Source organism: Gobio gobio (assembly GCF_949357685.1).
Source record: "Gobio gobio genome assembly, chromosome: 12".
Lineage (NCBI taxonomy): Eukaryota > Metazoa > Chordata > Actinopteri > Cypriniformes > Gobionidae > Gobio > Gobio gobio.
The window spans coordinates 48,954,374-48,980,516 of NC_137105.1; the positions used below are offsets into that span (position 1 = coordinate 48,954,374).

The following is a 26,143-nucleotide window of genomic DNA, read 5'->3' on the forward strand; positions in this document are numbered from 1 at the left end:
GCTCAGTGCCAAATACATGAAAAGTGTCTTTACTGCTTTTTGATATAATTTGTGCTCTTTTGTCCATTCCGGATTAAAAGAGGACGTTTCAGCATGTTAACGTTATGATATAACAAAGCCAGCACGTCGTAGAGGCTTGTTTACGTCTTTAACCAATGATATATCAGATATTTATTTGACACCGCTTTCAGAAAATCATTTGTTTGACCAGAGATCTTACGGCATTAGACGCTATGCTGCTGCGTCCCAATAAAGATTCTAGAGCGGGTTTTTTTAGCAACTTTTCAACGCAACTCCAAAAAGGAGGACAAGTGAGTGTCCGGCTTGAGGCTATGCCGGACAGGGGGCTTAAAATACGGACCGTCCGGCCAAAATACGGACGTATGGCCACCCTAGTCATATCCAATGTGTCACATGAAAGGGAAAAATCTGAATTGGGTCACTTGAACCATGCAGTGTAAATGGGGCCTAAATGACAGAAGTTTAATTTTGGGTGGACTAGGCTATACCTTTATGAGTTATTTCCAAACTAATATGAGTTTTTTTAAAATCGTATTTTTTCTCTTTGAGCATCTCTGTTTTCATAAACTTTGTATATGAATTTTTTACTCAACCATTATATAGTCCATCATAACAAGGAGACAAACATAATCTCTCATCATCTCTAATAAACCCAGAAAATGCAATCAGTGTTTACTACAGGGCCTTCTAAGACTTTCTATATACTCCAACTCCGGGTATAGATCTGGAGATAACATTTCCAAAAGTCCTGGCATGGCTGCCAGCCAGAGCGATATATGACCTTTCAATCAATACATGATTGTGCTGCGATTTTACAACTCTCCCTGGATGCTTACAAATTTAATACGTGCTTTCTAACTTCCACCCCCCAACACTCATATACAGAAACTCGAACCTTTACCAGGAATAGGGAACACAGCAGTTTGTTAAGAGGCATGAGTCATTATTTGTGTTTCAAGGATGAAGAAGGGTTATTCTGTCCTCTGAGAGAGAGAGAGAGAGAGAGAGAGAGAGAGAGAGACAGAGAGAGAGAGAGAGAGAGAGAGAGAGAGAGAGAGAGAGAGAGAGAGAGGACAGCATCTGGTTATTTTTGGTACAGCACTGATGAGACTGCACCGCAGTGAAGGGGAAACAGCGCATGTGCCTGATACAGGATGCCTTTAACTCCTCCTCTTGCTTCCTTCTTTGTTTAGTTGTCCTGCAAAGCCACTGGGCCTCAATGATTAATTTAAGATAGAAAGAGCATAGAAAACATCTTGACAGGGTTCATGAGGGATTCATGAAACATTCATATGCTGTCGTTTGAATGGCCAAACATTGATAAATGCGGCTGAAAACAATCGTCATTTAAATATCACACCCATAAAGATTCACGCTTTAGACTCCTTGCCCCTAGAGTTTACAACATGGAGAAATGTAACCTGGCCAAGAGGAGGAATAATCTCATGAAAGAGAAATTGATTTTACTCCAAAAACACTTCATACCATCATAATAACCTTGTGAACCGGCCACAGGGTCATGGGCGGCCGAGGCTCATTGATGCACGTGGTGAGAGAAGGCTGGCCCGTGTTGTCTGATCAAACAGACGAGCTACTGGAGCTCAAACTGCTCAAGAAGTTAATGCTGGTTCTGATAGAAAGGTGTCAGAATACACAGAGCATCTCAGTTTGTTGTGTATGGGGCGGCACAGCCGCTGACCAGTGCCCATGCTGACCCCTGACCCCGCCCAAAGCACCAACAGTGGCACGTGAGCATCAGAACTGGACCACGGAGCAATTGAAGAAGGTGGCCTGGTCTGATGAATCACGTTTTCTCTTTTACATGTGGATGGCCGAGTGTGTGTGTGTGTGGCTCACCTGGGGAACACATGGCACCAGGTGCACTATGGGAAGAAGGCGTGGCGGCGGAGGCAGTGATGCTTTGGGCAATGTTCTGCTGGGAAACCTTGGGTCCTCCATCCATGTGGATGTTACTCTGACACGTCCCACCGACCTAAGCATTGTTGAGACCATGTCCAGCCTCTCATGGAAACGGTTTTCCCTGGTGGCTGTGGCTCTTTCAGCAGATAATGCGCCGCCACAAAGCACAAATGCTTCAGGAATGGTTTGAGGAGCACAACAACGAGTTTGAGGCGTAGACTTGGCCTCCAAATTCCCCAGATCTCAATCCAATCGAGCATCTGTGGGATGAGCTGAGCAAACAAATCCGATCCATGGCGGCCCCACCTCACCTTTTCCTCAATTAATCTCATCCTCTTCCTTTATTTTAATTTATTGTTTATTTTAATCTTTTATTTTTATTCTTACTCTGTTTTTTTTCTGTTTCTATACGTATTTATGTGAAGTTTACTTGTGTGTCTTCTGCAAAGCACATTGTAAACACTGTTTTAAATAATTCTATGTAAATAAAGTTTTACATATCAATATAAATAAATACTAAAATCTACAGCCACACAAAAAGTATCCTTTCTCGTAAAGAAATAGTACACTGTCTAAACAAACCACTTCACCATGGTGGTCTGAGCCATTTACACACAAACACTGAGTCATAATTATTATCCATTAGTGATGCTTTGCCGTGACTTAAACGGATGCTATAGGGCCTGTTTCCAACATTGATTTTCCTCCGTCACAGCCAGCACAATCTGCTATCAAACGTCCTGTTTAATCCACATCCTTTCATCAATGATTAGAAATCAGTTGTTAAGGGGTCTTGACACAAACAGCTGGGTACTAATATCATCATTCACTCTTAACTCAGAAGGGCTGTTAGGAGAGTAGAAAGATGAATCTGCCAATGCCTTATGACTCTATGTTAAATTAAATCCACACTTTAATTACTACAGCTCATTGAGCTCATTGAACTACGTCTCCCTAAGGAGCACAGCTAAAGGTCACCCACACCGTTGAAACGCAATGCATTCATACACAAGGAAAATGGTACATTAAGGGAGATTCACAAAGACTGATATGTGCAGCATTTTTTATTTGTATATGCTGTCTGCGTTTTTGCAACAGATTCACTTAAGTTATTATTCAAATAATGTATAAGCACAAAAACTCCCAAATAACCTGTGCTGAACACAATCTGCACTCGCCTAGATATATACACAGTATAACGCTCTTCTCCATGATTTGATGCATTACTGCTGTCAACATCACTAGGAAATGAACCATTCCTGAACTGTTTGTGCTTTGTGGCGGCGCATTATCTGCTGAAAGAGCCACAGCCACCAGGGAATACCGTTTCCATGAAAGGCTGGATATGGTCTGAACCAGGACCCAAGGTTTCCCAGCAGAACATTGCCCAAAGCATCACTGCCTCCGCCGCCACGCCTTCTTCCCATAGTGCACCTGGTGCCATGTGTTTCTCAGGTAAGCCACACACACACACCCGGCCATCCACGCGATTTAATCGGTGTGTGGTGTTGTCCAGTTCTGATGCTCACGTGCGACTGTTGGTGCTTTGGGCGGGGTCAGGGGTCAGCATGGGCACTGGTCAGCGGCTGTGCCGCCCCATACACAACAAACTGATATGCTCTGTGTATTCTGACACCTTTCTATCAGAACCAGCATTAACTTCTTGAGCAGTTTGAGCTCCAGTAGCTCGTCTGTTTGATCGGACCACAAAGGTCAGCCTTCGCTCCCCACGTGCATCAATGAGCCTCGGCCGCCCATGACCCTGTGGCCGGTTCTCCACTGGTCCTTCATGACCCTGTCGCCGGTTCTCCACTGGTCCTTCATGACCCTGTCGCCGGTTCTCCACTGGTCCTTCTTTGGATCACTTTTGATAGAGACTGACCACTGCAGACCGGGAACAGCCCACAAGAGCTGCAGTTTTGGAGATGCTCTGACCCAGTCGTCTAGCCGTCACAATCTGGCCCTTATCAAACTTGCTCAAATCCTTACGCTTGCCCATTTTTCCTAGCCTGGCTCCGCCCTCCTACGTACTTCCGCTGAATTTTCATTTTCCTTCAGTACTCCGTCTGGGACTGCTGTATATAGGTTTTCTCCCGAACAATTTTTTACCGGTCCAATCAGCGAACAGAGGGAGTGGCTGAGAACGATGACATTGATGTTGTGCGCTAGTATGAGTTGTAGTTCAGTAATGGCGGCGGTGAAAAATGCAAATGTGTGGCACTGGCACCGCTGACGAATGTCCAGAAGTTAAAGCCGGAGTGTGGCGAGGTGGACGAGTGAGCGAGATCGGTGTGCGGGATTGAGAATGAGACACACCGGCCTCGAGTCCTCTCATGAGGGAGCACGGAGGCATATAAGGACGAGCGACACCAGTGAAGGACGAGAGAGGACCAGGCCTGGATTTTAAGTTGTGTTTTGTTTACGTTTTGTTATGTATGTGCGCGGCAGTCGTCAGTGAGGGGCTGCCGATTTTACTTTCATTTTGTGTTTATTATTTGATTAAAAGTTGTTAAACGTTCGCCGGTTCCCGCCTCCTTCTTCCCTGAACAAACGAACTTCGTTACACGGAGCAAGAACAATCGCTGCTGAGTTTTGTTGGTGGCCATGATGTTGTGGTCCAGGAAAAGTATTTTTCAGCTCGCTCCGTTAGTGGTGAAGGAGTTGCTGAAGCCGTCCGTCTCCCACCACCCGCGAAAAAAACCCAGGCTGAATTACCGACTGCTTTTGACAAACACCACGTCATGTGGAAATGTAATTACTCTAAGAATGCACATTTCTGAGTTTTCAAGAATATATCACTATAAAATTCACTGTTTATATCCTTTTTAGACCCCTGCAGAGCACCGTACGGTTGCATGCGCTATAATTCGGATGCATTTCTAGACGTGTATTTCTTTAAATGCTGGCAAGTGTTTACAAGAGCAAAATATTTCATCACCGGTCAAAAAATTAAAGAAGAAAAGCACGTAAACATTTGAATTGGGCTGTTATTTACAGCAGCATTTATTCTTATCATACCAAGCATATGACATTTTATTTACAGCACAATCATGTTATGATTGCACGAGATGCACCACGAGAGCGGCGCGTTCCGATCACAAAACTCTCCTCTCCACCGTGAACAAATCACAATCCGAATGCACGAGGCTTTATCACTGACACTGAGAATACGTCATGACCAAATGTTAGTGATTGGTTAGGCAGATCCAGAGTGACTCTTGGCAGATCCAATAGTTTTAAACTTCAACAGAGTTCAAGGAAGTTAACGCTTGTCAATGGAGAGCGGCCAGACTCTCTGTACAAATGAAATGTACGAGAGTCTGGTAAGACCAGGCTACATTTTTCCTGCTTCTAACACATCAACTTTGAGGACAAAATGTTCACTTGCTGCCTAATATATCCCACCCACTAACAAGTGCCGTGATGAAGAGATAATCAGTGTTATTCACCTCACCTGTCTGTATTAGCAGGCTGTCACTTTAAGACCTAATGCACGGATCCTATTGACACGCATCCGATTTTTTTCTCAACTGATAACATTCACTTAAGACGTAACCGACTGTGTTTACATGAATACTCGTCAAAGCAGGCATTTTGACATAATTGTGTATGTATTTGACAATCTGAGTGCAATAAGCAGCGAAAGAGAACTGAATTCGGGATCTCACGCTGTCTGAGAGGCGGCTTTCTGTGCGTACGCTTTGGACGCGTGTCTGACAGCGTGTACCGCAATGAGTCGTTTTCAGCAGCTTATCGTGCTTAATAACTCTTCTTAACGTGAAGCAAGTTATGTGTATGTCTATTCTATGCATGTACATTTGCTATATTTTGATAATTTAAATATATCGTGCAGCCCTAGAAAAGAAGATGCAGGGGTTTGCACTGAAATACAACATACTAAACGGTTTAGTGATTTTGCCCTTTAGGGCCCTGTTTTAACGATCTAAGCACATGATCTGAAGCTCCTTGATCCTCCATGATCCTTTTGCTAGGTTAACGGCGGAAAAAACAGTTGGTGCACCCGGCACATGGTCCAAAAGGGTTGTCCCTAGTCTCTTAATGAGTCATGTGTGTGTTTTGGACGTAACGTGCAATAAACCAATCAGAGTCTCATCTCCCATTCCCTTTAAAAGCCAGTTGCGCTCACACCATGGCGGATTCACTATTTACATGGAGGAATATAGACATGCTCAACCTGACGAGTCAGTTTAAATATATGTATGTATTGCCACGATTGGCTAAATAATTAGCCACTTTCATTCGTCATTACTGCAAATAGGTAATTCTGACTATCCATTATGACATGCAGGAATTTTTATCTTTATGCACATGATAATAATATTTTACATTATAATCCTTTTATTTTTTATATTTGGCATGTTTGTGTGATGTGTGTGTAATATGCTGAGTGTATGTGCGTTGTGCACCCGCCTATACTAACACACCCTTTAAATAACACAAAAAACTTTAGAGCAGGTCAATGGCGTTTTCATTTCCTCCAAATAGCACGCCAACAATGCTCCTGAACACACCTGCTTTTCAGACCAGACGCCCATGGGTGAACAGATGGTGCATTTGATTTTTAAATAACGTGGCGCTGGACGTTAAAATGAGAACTGCGTCGGGCTGAAACTAGCAAAACACACTTGTGTCGCATCTGGCGTCGCATTGTGTGATAGAGCCCAAAGTGTGCAAAGTGTAAGAGCAGCTGTTATACAAATAACTGCTAAAGAATCATAACCAATTGAATGAAATAGAAGAGCAGTGAAATAATTATTGCAATTTCCCTCCAAGAGCAAAAGCATATCAGATCATCTGCTTTGAGGTTCCTTTGAATGGGAGTGGTTCCTGTCTGTGAAGACATTACATCCAGTACCATCCGCTGATTGTGGCTTCTGCCTAATTTTGTTGACTTCATCGTTATTACTCCGTGTGGGAGTGATTATATTTGCATAATCTCTTTGATTCTGAGGCTGATTGCTACTAGCATTACACTGCACAGGTTAGAGGACCGTTAAGCACTCACAACTCGCCCGTGTAAAAATGCGGAGGCTGCATCCGCCCATTTACAGAGAAACAACTGTTATGACATCAGCTAAAACCAATCAGCATTACTAAGCAATAAAACTAGCATGCAAACAATCTGGGACCAGCTGGACGGCACAATCTGCCAGACCAATTCAGCTTTGAGAGAAAAAGAACATCATTACGCTGTAGTTTTTACTCCCTCAGCATCTTCTTTTGTTCATGCATTTAACTGCAAACGAGGATACCAATAATTCAAAAGCATGTATTCAAAAGCATTCGGTCACCTGCGATTGAGGATTCACATTCAAATCCAAAAGACTCCCAGAATCCATCGCAGTGAAGCTTCCGGAGGATGTTTATCTGGAAATGTCGATAGTCTCCTCTACATTTGCATTACGCTGTGAGGCAAGCAGACTTTAGTTGTTGTTCAGCAGTACAAAAGGTTTCTCGAGCTGTGAAGTGCAGACAAAAGTGAACGCTTGACTGGGATGGTCTTTTTCTGGCGGGGCAGTAATGAAACGTTATTGATGCACGCCGACCCCTGATGAAAGCACTTAGCCTGGGATCTCCAGCGCTTTACTTTTATCAGCACTATCTGCAGCGAAGATAAGGGAATACGATGGAATTGCTTGTTTACTTGAGAAAACTTGACAAAAAAAAGAACTGAATATTTATTTTCTCCATGTCGTATTACCAACCGTCTCTCCGTTCTGCCTTTGCCCTCATTGCCCTGTGTTTTGTCTATTCTGGAAGACTGTGTTTTTATGTAACTCTGGCACTTATTAACATTTTATGAGGCCAAGTTTACTTCTAAAGAGAGAGAGAGAGAGGGGAGGAGGAGAGTGGAAAACAAAAAAGCGAGTGAATGTGATGGAGGAGGACAGTGAGAGTTGGCTGGTGAAAATAGGACCCTTCTATTTTGACCCATGTAAACAGGTCCTAATCAGAGAGAGCCGCAGAGAGAGTGTGATGGCACTGGCAGGGTCAGGATCAGTGAGAAGACTGCCTGTGTTTCTGAACACAATTAAAGCTCCTTTCTGTACACAACAAATTAAAGAAAACATTAGTAAACGAAACAATGCATACAAAACCGTAAAGAAGCGTCTTATGCTCACTACGGCTGATTTACAGTATAAACAGCATTTCTGTGATATATGATAAACTAACTTAAAATAACTGTTTTCTATTTAAATGTAATTTACTTCTTTGTGAGTTTTCAGCATCGTCAGTGTCACATAATCCTTCAGAAATCATTCTGATATGATGATTTGATGCTCAAGCGCTGCTTAATAGATATACATTTTTTAACAATTATACATTTTTCAGGATTATCCGGTGAATAAAATATAAACAGTATATGGGTCAATGACATGACATGTATTTTTTGTGTCCGAATTCATTATTTTCCATGAACAATATTTCCTTTATAAGATACTCTTGAAATTTTTACTTTTCGAGTTGGGATGTTTCAAAGACCTAATGTCAGGTGGTGCGACCAGCAAATTTACATTTAAAAGTATCAATTCCCACTGCAATTGCAAAATGAAGTAAGAAATATAAATGTATACCATTATATAATGTATACAAATAATACAAAATAAAAAAAACCCCTAAAAACTCCTTATGGAAAATTGTGTTCTGAACACAAAGAAAAGTGTCCGTTTATATGAATTGGACTAAAAGGGCAATACACAGAAAATGGAAAGGGAATTTACCATGTGATATGCATTTTACAATGGTTCATATGTATATTGTATATGTATATTATTTTAAATGAATATATGGTCGCACCAAATGACATTTTCTGGGTGGTAAAATCATAAATCTTATTTAATAATGAATTAATGCTGTCTTAAAAGCTGTAAAAACCAATATGAATCAACACCATACATTTTTTGGACATAAAAATGCATTTTAAAACGGTTTTGCTTAAAATTATTTATTTTTTTTATCTTAAAAAAAAAAAAAAATCTTATTTGTCATTGACCCATATACATCTTTTGTAACACTCTAATGCCATTATTGTCACCTTTGATCAATTTAATGCATCCTTTTTGAATAAAAGTATTCAATTCTTGAAAAAAAATATATATATACATATACTGTGGTATATATTTTCTGTAATCATACACTATATGAATATTGAAAAGCAATTTTTTTCTTAAGGTGTGCCTTTAGCCCTGTTGTACCCTATATCTATATATATTTTTTGTTTTGTTTTGTTTTGTTGACATGTTCTGAATTTTTTAGCATGTAAAATATTTATAAAAGTGATTCAGTTTGACTTCAGTAAAAGTGTATAGTTTATTTTGCTGTCTGCCCTTCTGTCACCCTTGAGAAGTACACTTGAGGATGGGCCTGTACAAGCTCCATGTGACTATAAATTAAGTTAAACGATTAAAAATAGCTTACATCTCTGCTTCAAACTAATAATCAGGAGAATAACTGGAGCTTTAAACAGGACGTTACTTCATTAGCATCATGCCTCCTCTAATTTCCTTTTCTGGACAGGAAGTCCTGCTCTGAAACAGGGTGGTCCCTTTAATGACTAATGTAATTACCCAACAAAAACTTAATAAACACTCACTAAACACCTCATAAACAGATTATCACTACTAAAGGGACTAAATATTTTTACAAAACCTGACGACATACCTAAATATATTTTCCTCATTCCTCCTCATGTGTTTTCTTCTTCTTCTCCTCTACCTTCCCTCTCTCTGGCTGATGACTCTCTCTCCGTCTGCATCCTTCATCTAAGTGGATTAACTGTAAGTGCCTCCCTCTCTCCTCTAATAAAAGACTAATGGTCTTTTCACACAGCCTACTTCTCCCTTCCTGCAATTCAAAACTGTCATATGATAATGCCTTGAAAAAATGTATACATCAATATGATCACCAGGTTCTGGGCTTATACCATAGGCTTATACTCATTTAGACTCCAATATTAATTATATTATATTATATTATATTATATTATATTATATTATATTATATTATATTATATTATATTATATTATATTATATTATATTATATTATATTATTATATTATATTATATTATATTATATTAATTATATTATATAGAAAACCAGCGAATACACCGCAATCCCAGACGACGTACTGAAGGAAAATAAAAATTGAAAAGAAGTACGTAGGAGGGCGGAGCCAGGTTAAGTGTAAACGGACCAAAATGGAGACTTTTGAAAACGATGGGGTGGCTGCCCACGTTACGCGACCAGAACACGACAATATCAGACATGGGGCCTCATTTATAAACGTTGCGTACGCACAAAAGAAGGCGTACGCCGCTCTCTACGCAATAATTGGTATTTATAAAAAGCAAACTTGACGGGAAAATGTGCGGTCCTTCACGCAAGCTCTGACCCAGGCGTACGCACAAAAACGGGTGAAATGAGAAATGGCGACACCGTCGGCAGATGGAAGAAACACGTGAAAGTGTGTGAAACTGTAGACCGTTGTGTAAAAGAAATGGCAATACTGCCTCTCATAAATAACATGAAGACTTCACAAAGCAAGTCTTACAATTAACAGTCTACAAGAACACCCGTTTGATCGATCTGCAGTGTAAAACAAACAAAATCAAACGAAAATTATAACAGAAATGCAAATTAACACATATTTGCAAAAAGAAAAGTGAAATATGTTCTGCAATAATATTGCCATGTTATGCAATTCATCCTCATAAATAATATGGTAAACAGAACGAAATAATGTGCAAAAAAGATATTCTCGTCAATGTGTCCGTCTGGGGGAGCAGATATAGATGCAATTAAACAGACAGACAGACAGACAGACAGACAGACAGACAGACAGACAGACAGACAGACAGACAGACAGACAGACAGACAGACAGACAGACAGACAGACAGACAGACAGACAGACAGACAGACAGACAGACAGACAGACAGATAGATAGATAGATAGATAGATAGATAGATAGATAGATAGATAGATAGATAGCACGATGGCTGATCTTGCGCTCTAGAAGATGTGGCAAATGGAAGGAGTCGGAGTGAACACATCTTCAGACAGCAAGAAGACTTGCTGGCAAACGAGGACACACTCTGGCGATGGAGCGCTAGACGCTTTTTTGCCTCGGCTTTGATGTCCGACCATTTCTTTTTTTATTTCGGCCACGGTCTGAGGTTGTGAGGCTACAGCATTTACAGCGTCTGCAACCTTTGGCCACTCAAGTGCCTTTTTGGCATTAGTAATGCCCACACTGTGCCCTCCAAAACATTTTTCTCCTCTTTTCCACCTCGCCAACAATAACTTCTACTTCAAATTGAGTGAAGTTACGTTTTTTTTATTTCCTCTCTGTGTTTGCCATGATTTCGCAATCGATGAATATTAACTTGTGGGCGTTTCACAGACTATTTATGGGCAACTATGGGCGTGACATGAAGCCGCAAAAGCTGCGCTACATTTAGAATTGATTGTGATTTATTAAAGGAAAACTGCGTAGGATGTGCGTGCGCACGGTTTTATAAATCCGAATATTTCTGTGCGTACGCACGTCCTATGTTTCATCCGTACGCCACTTCTGACGCAAATCCTACGCAAAGTTTTATAAATGAGGCCCCAGGGCTGCGTTTCCCAAAAGCACTGTACGCCTCCGTTGATCGTAGAGATCGTTGGTGGCTATTGTTTTACAATGCTTTTGGGAAACTCAAAACGGCCATAGCATGGTCTAGGGCAGTGGTTCCCAACCACGTTCCTGGAGGACCCCCAACAGTGCACATTTTGGATGTGTCCTTTGTCTGACACACCCACATCAGGTCTTGGAGTAGCTACTAATGAGCTGATGACCTGAATCAGGTGTGTTTGATTGAGGAGACATGCAAAATGTGCACTGTTGGGGGTCCTCCAGGAACGTGGTTGGGAACCACTGGTCTAGGGGAATCTTTTAAAAGGACGAAATCAAACTGATTTTTTTATAATAGATATAATATTATGGACATGGAGCTGAAGAATGAATGCTATATCAGATGCAGGTAATACACTCGTTTAGTCGATCTCTCTTTCATAACACAATCTTCAATGAAGCGACTCAGCGTTCCTGCGTTTCTAGATCTAAAGTGCCGTTTCAGAATCAGTAACAGAGGCTTGGGCTCGACTGTTAAACCGTCAACTTGAGATCTGCTAACCGTGTGATATTGCTCATTATATTACATTACATTATACAGCTAAACAGACAACGTTTTCAACTGATTGAGACATTTAACAAATTCCTCGCTGCAGTCGAACCTCAGGAAGTCCCCACTCCCTCTCTGGTGCATTAGTGAATGGGACGGTGGAGCAAACAGCCTGACAGGCCGGCGATGCCAAACCCTCATTAAACCACTGATCCCCTGATGTCTGCGTGCACTTCTATCACATCCTATATTACATAATATCTTACTCCAGCTCCTATTTTCACTCATCTGCCTATCCTGGGTCAGATCCTCTGACCATAGGACTCATTGAGCACAGGTCATGAACAAGAATCACTGATATCAAGACACTTAGTTACACAAAAGGAGAATGATGTTAAGAATCAAAAACTGCTGAAGTGCAGACTTCATGTTTTTTTATTTAAATATTATTTGGTAACACTTTACAATAAGGTTCAATCTGTTAACATTAGTTAACGAATTAGGTATCATGAACTACATTGAACAATATATTTTTTACAGTATTTTTAAATCTTAAATTTGTATTGTTATTTTATAAATGTTAATTAATTCATAATACGTTGACATGAGGCTTCACAGACATGTGGTTTAGATTAAGCCAGGATTAGGCTTTAGTTAAATTAGGACATTTAAGAAAAAAAAAATGTATGCGGTGCATCTTGAGACAAAACAATGACACGGACATATTTTAAGAGGTTGCTTTCAGTTAAAACAGCTCAAACATGCATTTTAGTCTGGGACTAGACCTAAGCCTTGTCTGTGAAACCAGGCATAAATAAAGTTCATTTATACAACTAGAAATAAGCAGAAATGATGAAAATAGTGTTCATGATACCTAATGGTATTACATTAGACCTTACTCAGAAGATGACACAGTTGAGTTGAGATCAGGGGCCGTATTCACAAAACATTTTATCTTACCAAATAGGTCTTAGGTAAGAGTTTGCTCTTAAAGGTGCAGTGTGTAGTATTTATGAGGATCGATTGACAGAATTATTAACGCAACACTTGTTTTTGCCCCCATTTTTCATGAGCTGAACTCAAAGATCTAAGACTTTTTCTATGTACACAAAAGGCCTATTTCTCTCAAATATTGTTCATAAATCTGTGTTAGTGAGCACTTCTCCTTTGCAGAGATAATCCATCCACCTCACAGGTGTGGCATATCAAGATGCTTATTAGATGATTATTGCATAGGTGTGCCTTAGGCTGTTGCCTTAGTGACAAATACATTTTTAAAAAACAAAGTTCGGGAGGAGCACTATCGATTCAGCTCAAGAGGAGGCATATTTACCTCGAGTTTTACCTGAATCTTCACTCTCGACCCAGCCGGGGATTCGAGGGAGAACTCTGGGTTTGCTCTTGATCCCGTCGGACAACACAGCTTATTTTACTCCTTTACTCTATCCAATCGTTTGTAAGAGTGAACTCATGAAACAACTGCCACAGGTAATCAGACATTATTTCTTTTTCATTTATTTATTTATTAAAGTTTTATTTGTGTCTTTTTATTATGATGCAGGAAGTAAAAAGTGAGAGAAAAAGGATGGATGGTATCGGGAAAGGTCCACTCGGGTCACCTGAACTCGGGTCACCCAAGCTGCCCACAAGTCAATCAGCGCAGACGATGGGACATTATTTTCAACTTGACCGCAATGTTTTATTCTCCATCATTCAATGCATATTGCCTATGCATAAATGAACCTTAATGTTATGTCATCGCAGATTAAAAACTATCTAAATATTTATTGAATTTATGAAGAAAAGGCACAGCACCCAATGCTCTATCGCTATTGCCTCAATGGTGTGCAGTGTCTTTGGGCAAAAGGATAGTTTGTGATTTGGTCTTGGTGACTAAGAGTCTTTTCACAGATTTAGGAGCTGGTTTTATCACTAAAATGCTTTGTGAAATACTCTCAAGTCCTAAAATTAAGACTGACAAGGCCATTCTTTTTTAAGAGTTTCTCCTAAATCAGCAAGTTAGGAGCTACTTTTAGCCTTAAGATGTTTTGTGAATACGGCCCCAGGAGATTAGGCAGAATTGGGTCTATCCAACAGTATGTTTTTTCCACCTGACCTCACTTCTCAACACTACAGGTAGTGTATTCAGTGTGACAGCTGGAGAGTCAACATCTCATCCAGCATCTGTTCAGTATCTTTTGAAATAAGGCTCATTTTTATCCAGCTGAAAAACCTCTTCAGAAAGGCTTGAGACTGTTTTGGTGGCGCCAGTTGAGACACTTTGCTTGATATGATAAAGAATATATGTGGATGTGTTACTAGTATCTCATTTCACAGATAGTTTGTTTCTGTATTGTTTCTATTTAAAAAGGTTAAAGTATGCTTTGGCTCTTGTTTTAAATGGTTTTGTTCCGTTATTATGCTTGTTGTTGTCATCTGTAGATGTTGTACAAGCAGAATGTGGCGGTTGGTCAGTGTTGTATTTGTCCCGCCACTGTGATTGGTCGGCTGGGTAAAAAGTGACAGTGATGAGCACTGTGTTTTACCCATAGACTGTATAAACCAATGGACGTAGTGTCCGTGACGTCACCCGTAGGTTTCTGAAGAGCAGTTTTGAACCGTTCGTCGCCATCTTGCCAGCGTGTTACCGTCACTCCCGGATAACTGAAAATGGGCAAAGAGGCGGGACGTGGGTGGAGCTGAGGTGCTTAGCTCAACCATAGCAGCAATCCACCTGTCACTCAAAGTGGCCACGCCCTTAATTATGCAGAAGGTTAAGGCTTAATATAATTTAAACAGATGAGTTATAAAAAAATTCACCCCCTCACAGTCGTCATGAAGGGCAAAATTAGCCATATAGACCAAAACCACTTTTTGTACCAGACTGTAAACATGTTTTTTCTGCTGTAAAGTTTGGCATTTTAACATGGGGGGTCTATGGGATTGACTCCCTCTTGGAGGCTCTAGTGGCCAGTTGATGAATTGCAGTTTAAGTCACTTCCGTATTGGATTCAAGAGAGAGACTGGAAGGTTGCCGCTTGGTTTTACCCAAAGTTGAACATACTTCAACTCTCGGCGACCTGTGAAATAGATGCTCAGCGCCTCATTACGCTACTGGCGTTTTAAAAACACGGCGCTTCCATTAAAAACAATCCGAAAAATATGCTAGCTGCAGGAGAAAAATTTTGGGTGGACACCGGGACGATTATCGCGCGCTTATCGTCAGCGTTTTTGGACATGTCTTTGTGTTCATACCCAAGCGATTTTCACTGGCGATGCGTGGAGTGAACATGCAAATTCACTAACTGACAGTAGATGGCGCTTTTGATAGCAGATCAAATAGGATTCGATGGAAACTCACCATCTAATCCTATTTGATCTGCAATTCCTCTCTATAACAACTCCCTCTTATGGAGATTTTTGTAGTCGTTGTGGCGTTTATCATAAAGTTCTTTGTGTTCAGACACCAAAGAGACCAGCAGCTCTACATTCATCTTACCCATCGACTGTAAAAAAATATGGACGTAGTGTCCGTGACGTCACCCATAGGATTCTGAAGAGCAGTTTTGAAGCGTAAAGTAGGGTCCCGGATAACAGAAAATGGGCAAAGAGGCGGGATGTGGGCGGAGCTGAGGTGACGTGATGACTAACAGACAGCAGACAAACGACAATCCACCTGTCACTCAAAGTGGCCACGCCCTTAATTATGCAGAACTTTAATGCTTTATATAATGTAAACGAATGAGTTCTAAAATAATTCACCCCCTCACAGTCGTCATGAAGAGCAAAATTAGCCGTATAGACCAAAAGCACAGTTTGTCCCAGACTGTAAACATGTGTTCTTCTGCTGTAAAGTTGGGCATTTTATCATGAGCTCAATGAGATTCTGCTCCTTCTGGAGTCTGCCTCTAGTGGCCAGTCGATGAATTGCAGTTTAACTCACTTCCATATTGGCTTCAAGAGAAACTGGAGGAGGTTGCATCTACTTACTTCCTCTTCGTCGTCTTCTTCTTCTTAGGTATCAATATGTGCTCGGCAAGATCGTTTTGTGCTTGAGCGCCACCAAGTCGAGTTTTACTGTAACTTCAGCAGCTCCAGGCACGTGAACAAAAGCACCAATCTCTTTGGCCAGCCAGTTTTCCACGCGGCGCATTAAACTAAAAAAATGCCCATTTAAAAATGATGCTTTTTAAGCCTGGCGTGTGTGCACTCACATTGGCGCCCTTTGTTTAGTCAGAAACGTTACACGTCGACGATAAACGTGTGCGATAATAGTCCCGGTGTGAACAAGCCTTAAAGGGTTCGTTCACCCAAAAATGAAAATTCTGTCATTAATTACTTCCCCTCATGTCGTTCGACAGACACCCGTAAGACCTCCGTTCATCTTCAGAACAGAAATGAAGATATTTTAGTTTAAATCTGATGGCTCTGAAAGGCCTCCATTGGCACAATGGCACTTTACACTCTCAAGACCCTTAAAAGGTACTAAAGACGTCGTTACAAAGTCCATCTCACTACAGTGGTTCTACAATAACTTTATGAATCGGCGACAATAGTTTTTGTGCGCAAAAAAACCCTAAATAATGACTTACGAAGCGTTATGAATCAGTGAGTTGAATGATGATTCGGATCGCGTGTCAAACTGCCAAACTGCTGAAATTTGGCGATTCAAACTGCTGAAATTTGGCGATTCAAACTGCTGAATCGACTCACTGATTCATAACGCTTCGAAGCTTCATGAGGCCGTGTTTTGAAATCGTCATCACTATGCAAGTCGTTATTTAGGGGTTTTTTGCGCACAAAAACTATTGTCGCCGATTCATAAAGTTATTGTAGACCCACTGTAGGGTCTTGAGAGTGTAAAGTGCATTGTGTCAATGGAGGCCTTTCAGAGCCATCAGATTTCAACTAAAATATCTTCATTTGTGTCTGAAGATGAACGGAGGTCTTACAGGTGTCCAACGACATGAGGGTAAGTAATTAATGACAGAATTTTCATTTTTGGGTGAACTAACCAACTAACTAATTTAAGAATGTTTTTTTCTCATTTCTTTCACTTTTTTTTTTCTTCACAAAAATGAAAACCGTACCCCCTGTCTCTATTTCTCATCTTTACCGTTCTCATCACCCCTAACTGAAAAGCACAAGCTAATTACCCATCTACTTGTTTTCCCTCCCTGTGCCCTTTCTTTCACTCTTTCTACATGATATGCTCCCATTCAGACCAGCGATCTTTCTCCCACGTCCCCCTCCCCGAATCCCCCTCTCTCTCGCTCCCTCGTTCTCTTTCTTCGGGCCGATGCACACACAGCACCCCTCTGCCCCGGGACCTGTCCTCCAGCCCATCCTAAAAGGGCCCTCTGTTCTCTTCGTTCTCCACTCCTCCCCCTCTTCTCGGGTCCCATCCTTTATGAGGCTCTTATCTGATGGCAAACGCTCCCACACCACCCCTCTCTCATTACCGCTCTGACATGTATGCCATCCTTCATAATGCTAAATAAGTCTACGCAGGTTAAACACTACTTCTGAGTGTTGAATAGTGTGAGCCTAATCCAGATAATCGCAACTAAAGGGTGTTTATGAACTTGTCAATCAGTGCATTGTTAGTTTGGAAAAAGGCCTGAGTGTGTATCTCATTGTAAGGCCAACACAGGCATTATTGTGAGTTTATGTTTGCAATTGAGTCTTGCGGACTTAGCCTGAAAAGAGTCGAGAGCCGAGGTTCAGCCCCTGTTGTGAGTGTTTGAGAGGCGTTTTAGGGGGAGGAAATGTTGCCATGTGAGGGGATGTCTGAGTAGGTGTTCAACCTCATCCATGTTTTGACCCATTTTAAGAGAGCGCGAGTGTGAGCGAAAGAGAGAGAGGAATGACTAAAATTCCTATGTGTGCCAGAGAGGATGTTTATCAACCACATCTCCAGTAGGGCGCCTCGCACAAACGCTTTATACACAGCATGCAGTTGTATTGCTAAAGCGCGCACACACACAAACACCAGACCACACCTGTTCAAGGGTCCTTATCTGATAAATAACAAACACTCCAGTTTTGTATATTCCAGAGCTACCCCAAACAGCCAGGTCTTGACATGTTTCAGTCAAGACTCAGATTTACTCAGAATTCGGAAAAGTCACAAAACAGGTCTTTTTGCATCTAAGGTCTATTCATATATGCTCGCCTGTTAAAAAAAAAAAAGGTGCATAATCTACACAAGATCAGCAATATCAGGGACCATCATCAAGCAACAGTGTTGGGAAGGTTACTTTGGAAATGTAATACAGATGACCCTATTTAAAATGTAAGAACTAGTTTAAAGTAAGAACTGTATTAAAGTAATGTAACTGATTACATTTGATCGCTTTTCTAAATTTCTAACAAATGTTTTCAACTGTTAATCCTTTTCAAACATTTAAACAAGGCAGGGTTAAGCTCTAAAAAACACAGATAGTTATATTTATTTATATTTAAAGGTTAAAAAAAAATATATAAAAATATTAATTTTCCAACTCCCCTACAGTTTTTGAATCCATTCAGCCGATCTCCGGGTCTGGCGGTAGCACTTTTAGCATAGCTTAGCATAGATCATTGAATCTGATTAGACCGTTAGCATCTCGCTCAAAAATGACCAAAAAGTTTCAATATTTTTCCAATTTATAACTTGACTCTTCTGTAGTTACATCGTGTACTAAGACCGACGGAAAATGAAAAGTTGTGATTTTCTAGGAACTAAACTCTCATTCCTACGTAATAATCAAAAGCTTTGTGCCGTCCCATGAGTGCAGCGGCGCAATGATATTACAGCGCCTGAAAATAGGCTAACTTCCGTCAACATAACCAACGTGACAACCTGCTTACACAGAGAGTGCTGGGGACTATATAAACACATTATATAGTAACTATATAGTTTACTCTATTCATCTCCAAGTTCAGCGCTCACTCACTTTCATGTATTTCATGAGACGAGGATGAATTTATGTGATGTAAATCCGACAGATCCGATTCTCTGAGGTGCAAACTAACATGGCGGCGCCCATCGTGCAATATAGATTAACTAACACACATTCACTCACACTTATTTGAAAATCTGAATATCAGATAGTTCGTGACATAGTTAGCAAGTTTGTGAATATTTTGAATAAAAAAGAAATAAACCCGATACAGATGAGCTGTCATACAGCACTATTGCGGCTGCAGTGTGTCATGTGAGAAGCATCGCCATGGAAACAATAAGGCGATGGGTTCTAAAATATTTAGCCAGAAAATATGGTCATATTTCAATATAAAGCTGAACCTTGAAGCTGGTGTGTAGCATACCAACTACTACTGTTATTATTAGTTACTGTTATTAGAGTTAAATTAGGCTTGTTGTAGTTGGGTTAGGTGGCTTAGGTTTTACTGTGAATTTGTTAAGTAAATTGTGTTTTGTATTTATTTATTTTTACATATTTAAGTATACTTTAAACTTTTAATAAATTGTCCAATTTAAAGATTTTTTTATTATTATTTTTAAATAAACAGCCATTCTTTAATGTGATCCACCATTGTTTTGTGGCTTTTTTTTTTTTTTTTTTTTTTAAGTATCGGTTTATCTAAAAAAATAAAAAAACGATACCCAACCCTAGTTTTAAAAAGGAAAAATGTTGAAACTCTTTGGTCATTTTTGAGCGAGATGCTAATGGTCTAATCAGATTCAATGATCTATGCTAAGCTATGCTAACAGTGCTACCGCCAGACCCGGAGATCGACAGAATGGATTCAAAAACGGTAAAACTAATCGGTTTAACTCTAGAGGAACTGGAAAACGAGTGGCGTGTTCCTTTAAGAGAAAACAAATTCTAGATCGTTATACTGCAGTAAAACCTGCTTCCTTATGTTCGACATTGAAACCTTCGATGTCAATAGCATTTTAATAATTGGCAAACATTTTGCACTGAACTGTTTTATTTGCGCCCTTTTCTAATTCCTGGATGATTTTTTAATTCCCCGCACTAGAACGCATTTCCATCGCTCAAGGTGGCAACTCTCAGACAGGTTGTAGCCTAAAGCTTTCAGCGGCGATGTGGATTGAAGCGCTGCAGATTCAAACAAGAGATAGCATTGCTTTACTAAACGCCCTTTAAATGGCAGGAGGCATCGTTCACATCAAAAACAGGCAAAGCGACAAATTAATATTATTCAACACATCCTAGCTTTTTACAGAAAATATTCAGATGTAACTCCCTTTGTAACCGTTAACATTGTCATAAGTAACTGTTTTATTTAATTACACATTTATTTCTTAGTAACTGTAACGGATTACAGTTACATTCATTTTTTTATTAAATTACGTAACGCCGTTCCATGCAACTCCCCAACACTGTCAAGCACTTTATATAAAACTGAACAGCTGAAGAAGAATGGAATGCTGGGAGAAAATAAAATGCAAGGTCATTGTCTTGTTTGTACTTTGATTAAAAAAAAAACCCATCAAATTGTAACTGTTCTCTGGAACAAAATGTGTCTCATCACATTTCTGCACATTTCTCTCCTAAAACAAGCTGTGATCTGTTGTGGAAAGTTTCATTTGTGACTGTTATGTGCTGATCTCTTTTGAAAGGAACAACTTGGAGATGCAAGTTAGTAAAAGTCTTTTTAAACCTAAACCAAAGAGCTCCAGAAGGCTAATGTAGATGTACAAGAACGTATAGACAAGCCAATATGGAGTCCATTTCTGAATGTGTAAAATAGTGAATGGCTTGGTGAATTTTCTCTTTGGTTTCTGTGAAAGCATGTAAAAGACTTGTGTGAACACATTAAAATGTTAGATTATTGATATAGTTGTATAGGTATAGTCAGTTGTGGCTAATTTTGACCATCTCTCTCGGTGTATGCCATGATACTTAAAGGGATAGTTCACCCAAAAATTTCATTTACTCAGCCCGATGTCGTTCCAAACCTGTACGACTTTCTTTCAACTGTGGAAAATAGAAGATATTTTGAGAAATGTCCCAGTTTTGTCCACATAATGGAAGTCAATGGTAAACAAAACGATTTGGTTACCAACATTGTTCAAATATCTTGACGTTCAACAGAAGAAAAAAGTCAAACAGGTTTGAAATGACTGAAATGAAAGTATATTTATTTTTGGGTGAACGAACCCTTTTAAGAGCCACTGGAGCATCTTTAAATAATGTAAGTGTAACTATATAGTATAAGATGCTCATCTTCACTCTGAATCTTGGTAAACCCCTGCGATTTCGGCATGGCTTCTCCATGTCATTTTGATACATAGCTCTCTGAAAGTAATATAACACCAAGGTGTAAGTTATGCATCCCGTGATTTGGCACATGACAAGAAATAACAGCATAGTGCAAATGTGTGTCTCTAAATTAAGCAAGGCATCACGCAAGAGTGAAGAAGTCCTAGGTTTTGTTGGAGCCGACCTGATCTCGTGAGAAAAAAACACTATTTTACGAAGATTTCGTACACTTACATTTTTAAGTACAATAACTTGGATGTTTAAGTCATTTCAACTTAAATTACATCAAACTGACTTAAAAAATGAGTTGAATCTGTCTTGTAGCAATGTAAAAATATATGTTGTCATAACTTATTGATCATATCTTTTTTTTTACAGTGGTGTACGAAAACGTACAAAACTACTAACCATTAGAGCGCAATAATCAGATTGCATGAAAACATATGATGTGGTTGGATGTATTAGCCACCAGTTCATAAAATAGTTATGAATTGCAATGCGAGCGTGTTGTTTTTTCCTGCCACAGAGGTGAGTTTCTCGCATCAGCGGGCAGGAAATGGAAAACCTGGAGTGGACTTTAAACAGAGTCATCACAGAATAACTCCAGAAAGAAAGGGAAAGTGCTGTTGCTCCACTTACAACCTGTTCCATGTTCATTTGTTGCACAGAGAAAACTCTACAAATATATACTAAAATGTAATCTCTCCATATTATATCAGCATGACTTGCTTTTCAGTACTGCATTTGAATAATATATTCTTGAATGATGACTCTAGTATGATGTCAGGCAAACAACTTATTCAACCACCAACCAAAGAGCCACACTAGAGAGACTCCTGTCATAAAATATTGAGAACATTCACCTTCATCATGGGGAATTGGGAACAAGATAGAAATGCATTGGTCACGCGTGTAGGGTCCAATTCTCACTAACTAAGACTTTTGCCTCAACAAACTCCTAATTACTGCTTATTAATAGTTAGTGAGGTAGTTATAAGGGATGTAGAACATGACCATGCAGAATAAACAGTATATCCTAGTGCATGCTAATAAGCAACTAGTTAATAGTGAGAATTGAAGTGTTACCAATGCATTTATATCTCAATTTTCATTTTTCCTGGCATCTGATATCGTTGTCTCTGTCCAAAAAAAAAAAAAATATTGCATCTCTGCTGTAATAGTCTCAATACTGCATTGCTGCAAATACGCATTACACTTAAAATAGAGCTTAAAAACATGCACAAGCAAACACGTCTCAACGTTTTCTACCTGCTGATCTGAGAGCAGTCACAGCTGTCAGGAGGTATCAGGTGTTTACATAGCAAAGCTCAATAACTATCTGCGCCACACATCCGACTCAAGGGGTCCCGAACGAGGAAACTTAGGTGAGCAGCGATTCACCCACACACACATCCAAAACGTCAGCTCGCGACGATAATATTTATTTTCAAGCGTAAATGTTACCTTGTCATCCGCGTTTTCTCCATCCCGAGCGTCGCTGAGCTCCGCGCTGATGTCCTCCGGCGCATCTTCAGGGCTCTTCGCGTCCCGCTGCACGGATGGTGTCGCTCCCATGATGAAAACCGCGCTGCTTCTCCACTCTCAGTAAAATAACGAGCGTTCAAAAGGAAGTAGGTATCCAACAGCCCGTGTAAACGCGCCCTGCAGTCCGTCCCGAGGGTTGTCTGCTTTGGAAAGTGTTGAAACGGGTCTGTAGGTTCACTTTTTCAGGAGCCCTCCTCCCATCAGTATCACATGGAGAGCAGCCAGACACGCCTTACAGCATCAAACCAGTGAGACCTGCTGGGAGCCCAACACCATTTAGAAAGGTGGTCAAGAGGATATCAACCTCTGAGGTAGCCCAATAGGAGAAGTCCATTTTAGTCTCGTTATATTTAGAGTCCAAACACTGAAGTATTGACTATCCGTTGACGTTCTTCTTATTATTATTATTCTGTTTCTAATTCTTCTTCTGCTCTGGAAGTCTATGACAGCCCATAGAACCGCGGTAAACTTATGAAATTTAGCACACAGATAGAGGACAGTCTCAACTGTCCCCATAGAAAATTTGGAGTCTCTATCTCAACCTCTCTAGCGCCACCAACTGTCCAAAGGTGCACTCATGTTTATGATAATAACTTCTGAACCATAAGGGCTGGAAACAAAATTCCGCCATTTTGAATTTTGTAAAAAACGAAACAACCTGAACTCATCCTAGGCCGTTGCTCAGATTTTTACGCCAATTTAACCAGATCATCATCAGACCATAGCGACAAAAATTATGGGCTGAATCTGAAATCGCCCCCTAAACCCTCAATCAGTATTCCCTATGTTAGTCCACTAATGCAGTACAGGATAGAATGAGTGCACTTGATAATGTCCACTATGATTTAGGACACCACTACAAATGGCTGTCCCCTTAAATAATGCCCTATTTGAGCGTATAAGAGCCGATTTCGGATTCAGGCATGGAAATCAAGTCGATTCGTGAAACCGTTCTCGAACAACACGCAAACAAATTCGATGAAGAGCACGCCAAAATGAACGTGAGGCTACATCTCCGCAACGCTTTAGCGTATTCTGACCAAACTTGGTGTGTGTTATGACAACCATGAACCATTTAGAAAGGTAAGTCAAGAGGATACCAACCTCTGAGGTAGCCCAATAGGAGACATTTTAGGGCAAAATACAATTCTGAGATACGAAAGTCCATTTTAGTCTCGTTATATTTAGAGTCCAAACACTGAAGTATTGACTATCCGTTGGCGTTACTATTATTATTCTTCCGTATCTAATTCTTCTTCCACTCTGGAAGTCTATGACAGCCCATAGAACCGCGGTAAAGTTATGAAATTTGGCACACAGAGAGAGGACAGTCTGAACAGTCACCATAGCACATTTGGAGTCTCTAACTCAACCTCTCTAGCGCCACCAACTGTCCAAAGGTGCACTCATGTTTATGATAACTTCTGAACCGTAAGGGCTAGAAAAAAAATTCCGCCATTTTGAATTTTGTAAAAAACAAAACAAAAAAACCTGAACGCATCCTAGGCCGTTGCTCAGATTTTTACGCAAATTTAACCAGATCATCATCAGACCATGCCGACAAAAAAAAAAAAGGGCTGAATCCGAAATCACCTCCTAAACCCTTCACTATTCACTATTCCCTATGTTAGTCGACTAATACCAGTGGCGTAACTTTGCTTTGAAAAGTGGTGGGGACACTGCACAACTTGTTTTGCTACATGTTTATTTAATAACCGAATTTACTTGGGGACTGAGTTCAGAGTTGGAAATGCACTTAATTTTCACTTTGATGTACACATGCATCACACTCACAAATTTTTCTATACGCAAGATAAATATGGCGAACTTACCATTTTATAGTCAACACAGCTGCAGGCTGCAGCGTATTCATTAATTGCACTTGTGTGAGAGTAGCCGCGTTTCCATTGCCCTTAAAATTGCGCAAATTTAAATTGTGAATTGAAAAATGCCCAATGGAAACGCGTCAATTTCGCAATAACTCCCATGTATTGCAAAAAAAGTTTTTACGCTCGCATGAGGTGGTTTTTCAGGCAATTCGAAGAAGGAAATTTTCGCAAAACTGCAATGGAAACATTTTTCACATTTACAGGTCAACTGGTACGGTCACGCATTGCTCCCACATAGGGCCTACATATAATTTTTTTCCACTCAAGTATGTCGTAATAACAAGATCTTATGTTGTTAAACGACATATATTTTCTCCGGACAGTGGCATAACTTTAACCTAGTAATGACAGACCCCGGTGCAGCCACAAATATCCTAACTATCTATAGGCCTACTGTAATTAAGACATATATTCAAGAAATGTATTAAAACAGAAAGACGCTATAGTTTATATTTACCTAACCTAACCCCACTCTTAGGCTACTCAAAGGCCGCGGAAACAGGCCAGTTACGCACGTCAACCCATACCCGACGATCTTGGTTTGCTTCTTATTTATTAAACATACAGCCAAATAGGTGATTAAATATTGATCAAAATGAAAATACAATTTATGCAAAACGAAATTAATTTTAAAGAAAGTCTTTCTAGAAAACAAAATTCAATGAAGTGCCAAAATCCATGTCCCCAGACATATGCACATCTGATTGTGCCTTACTCATGCTGCTCATTTTTCATAATCAACATATGAAATTAAAATGATAATAATATTTAAACATAGACTAGCTATGAAACTAAATAGGCTACGTTTTCTTTAACCCTCTGTCTGACGAAGTCGTCGGCGCCTTCTGATGGATTTTTTCCTTTATGACAGCAGAAACAACTCCCAATACTCCGTCATTTTTAGGCATACAGATAGGCTAAGGGCAAGATATAATTATAAACAGTAAACTGTCTACTTTTATTTGATAACAGCAAAGGCCGTGACTCAGGGAACAGATTATTTTGCACTCCAAAGGCTGTTCATTTCAAAAATATATTTTGTTTATTAAACGCAAAGTTTTTAATTTCAAGGGCATTTCTAAATTCAGTTTATATTTCCAACAAACGAAATTCCAAGCCAAAATAACTAAGTGGTAAAAAAAAAAAACCGTTGAGTTACCACCATCAAATTCAAACATTTCGCTCGTCTCTGTATGTGGCAATGCGTCACAATAACCTGCGTATGTAAAAGTCGACCATTCTTTACAGATGATGGTATGTTTGGACAGAAGACGAGAGAGTTCTTTATTAAACTCATAAAAACAATAGAATATAAAATGCCATAATTTACCAAGACCTTGAAGCA

The 26,143-nt window shown here is 40.0% G+C and overlaps 1 protein-coding gene across 1 annotated transcript in view; it reads right to left on the reverse strand.

The window, feature by feature from the left end:
* akap12b (A kinase (PRKA) anchor protein 12b) overlaps positions 1-23,440 on the reverse strand; it is a 74,871-nt gene extending 51,431 nt beyond the window's left edge. The window contains exon 1 of the mRNA XM_079830614.1: positions 22,829-23,440. Coding sequence (XP_079686740.1) covers positions 22,829-22,939 — 111 coding nt within the window. The 5' untranslated portion in view covers positions 22,940-23,440. The remainder of the gene's footprint in view (positions 1-22,828) is intronic.
* Positions 23,441-26,143: the final 2,703 nt, after the last annotated feature.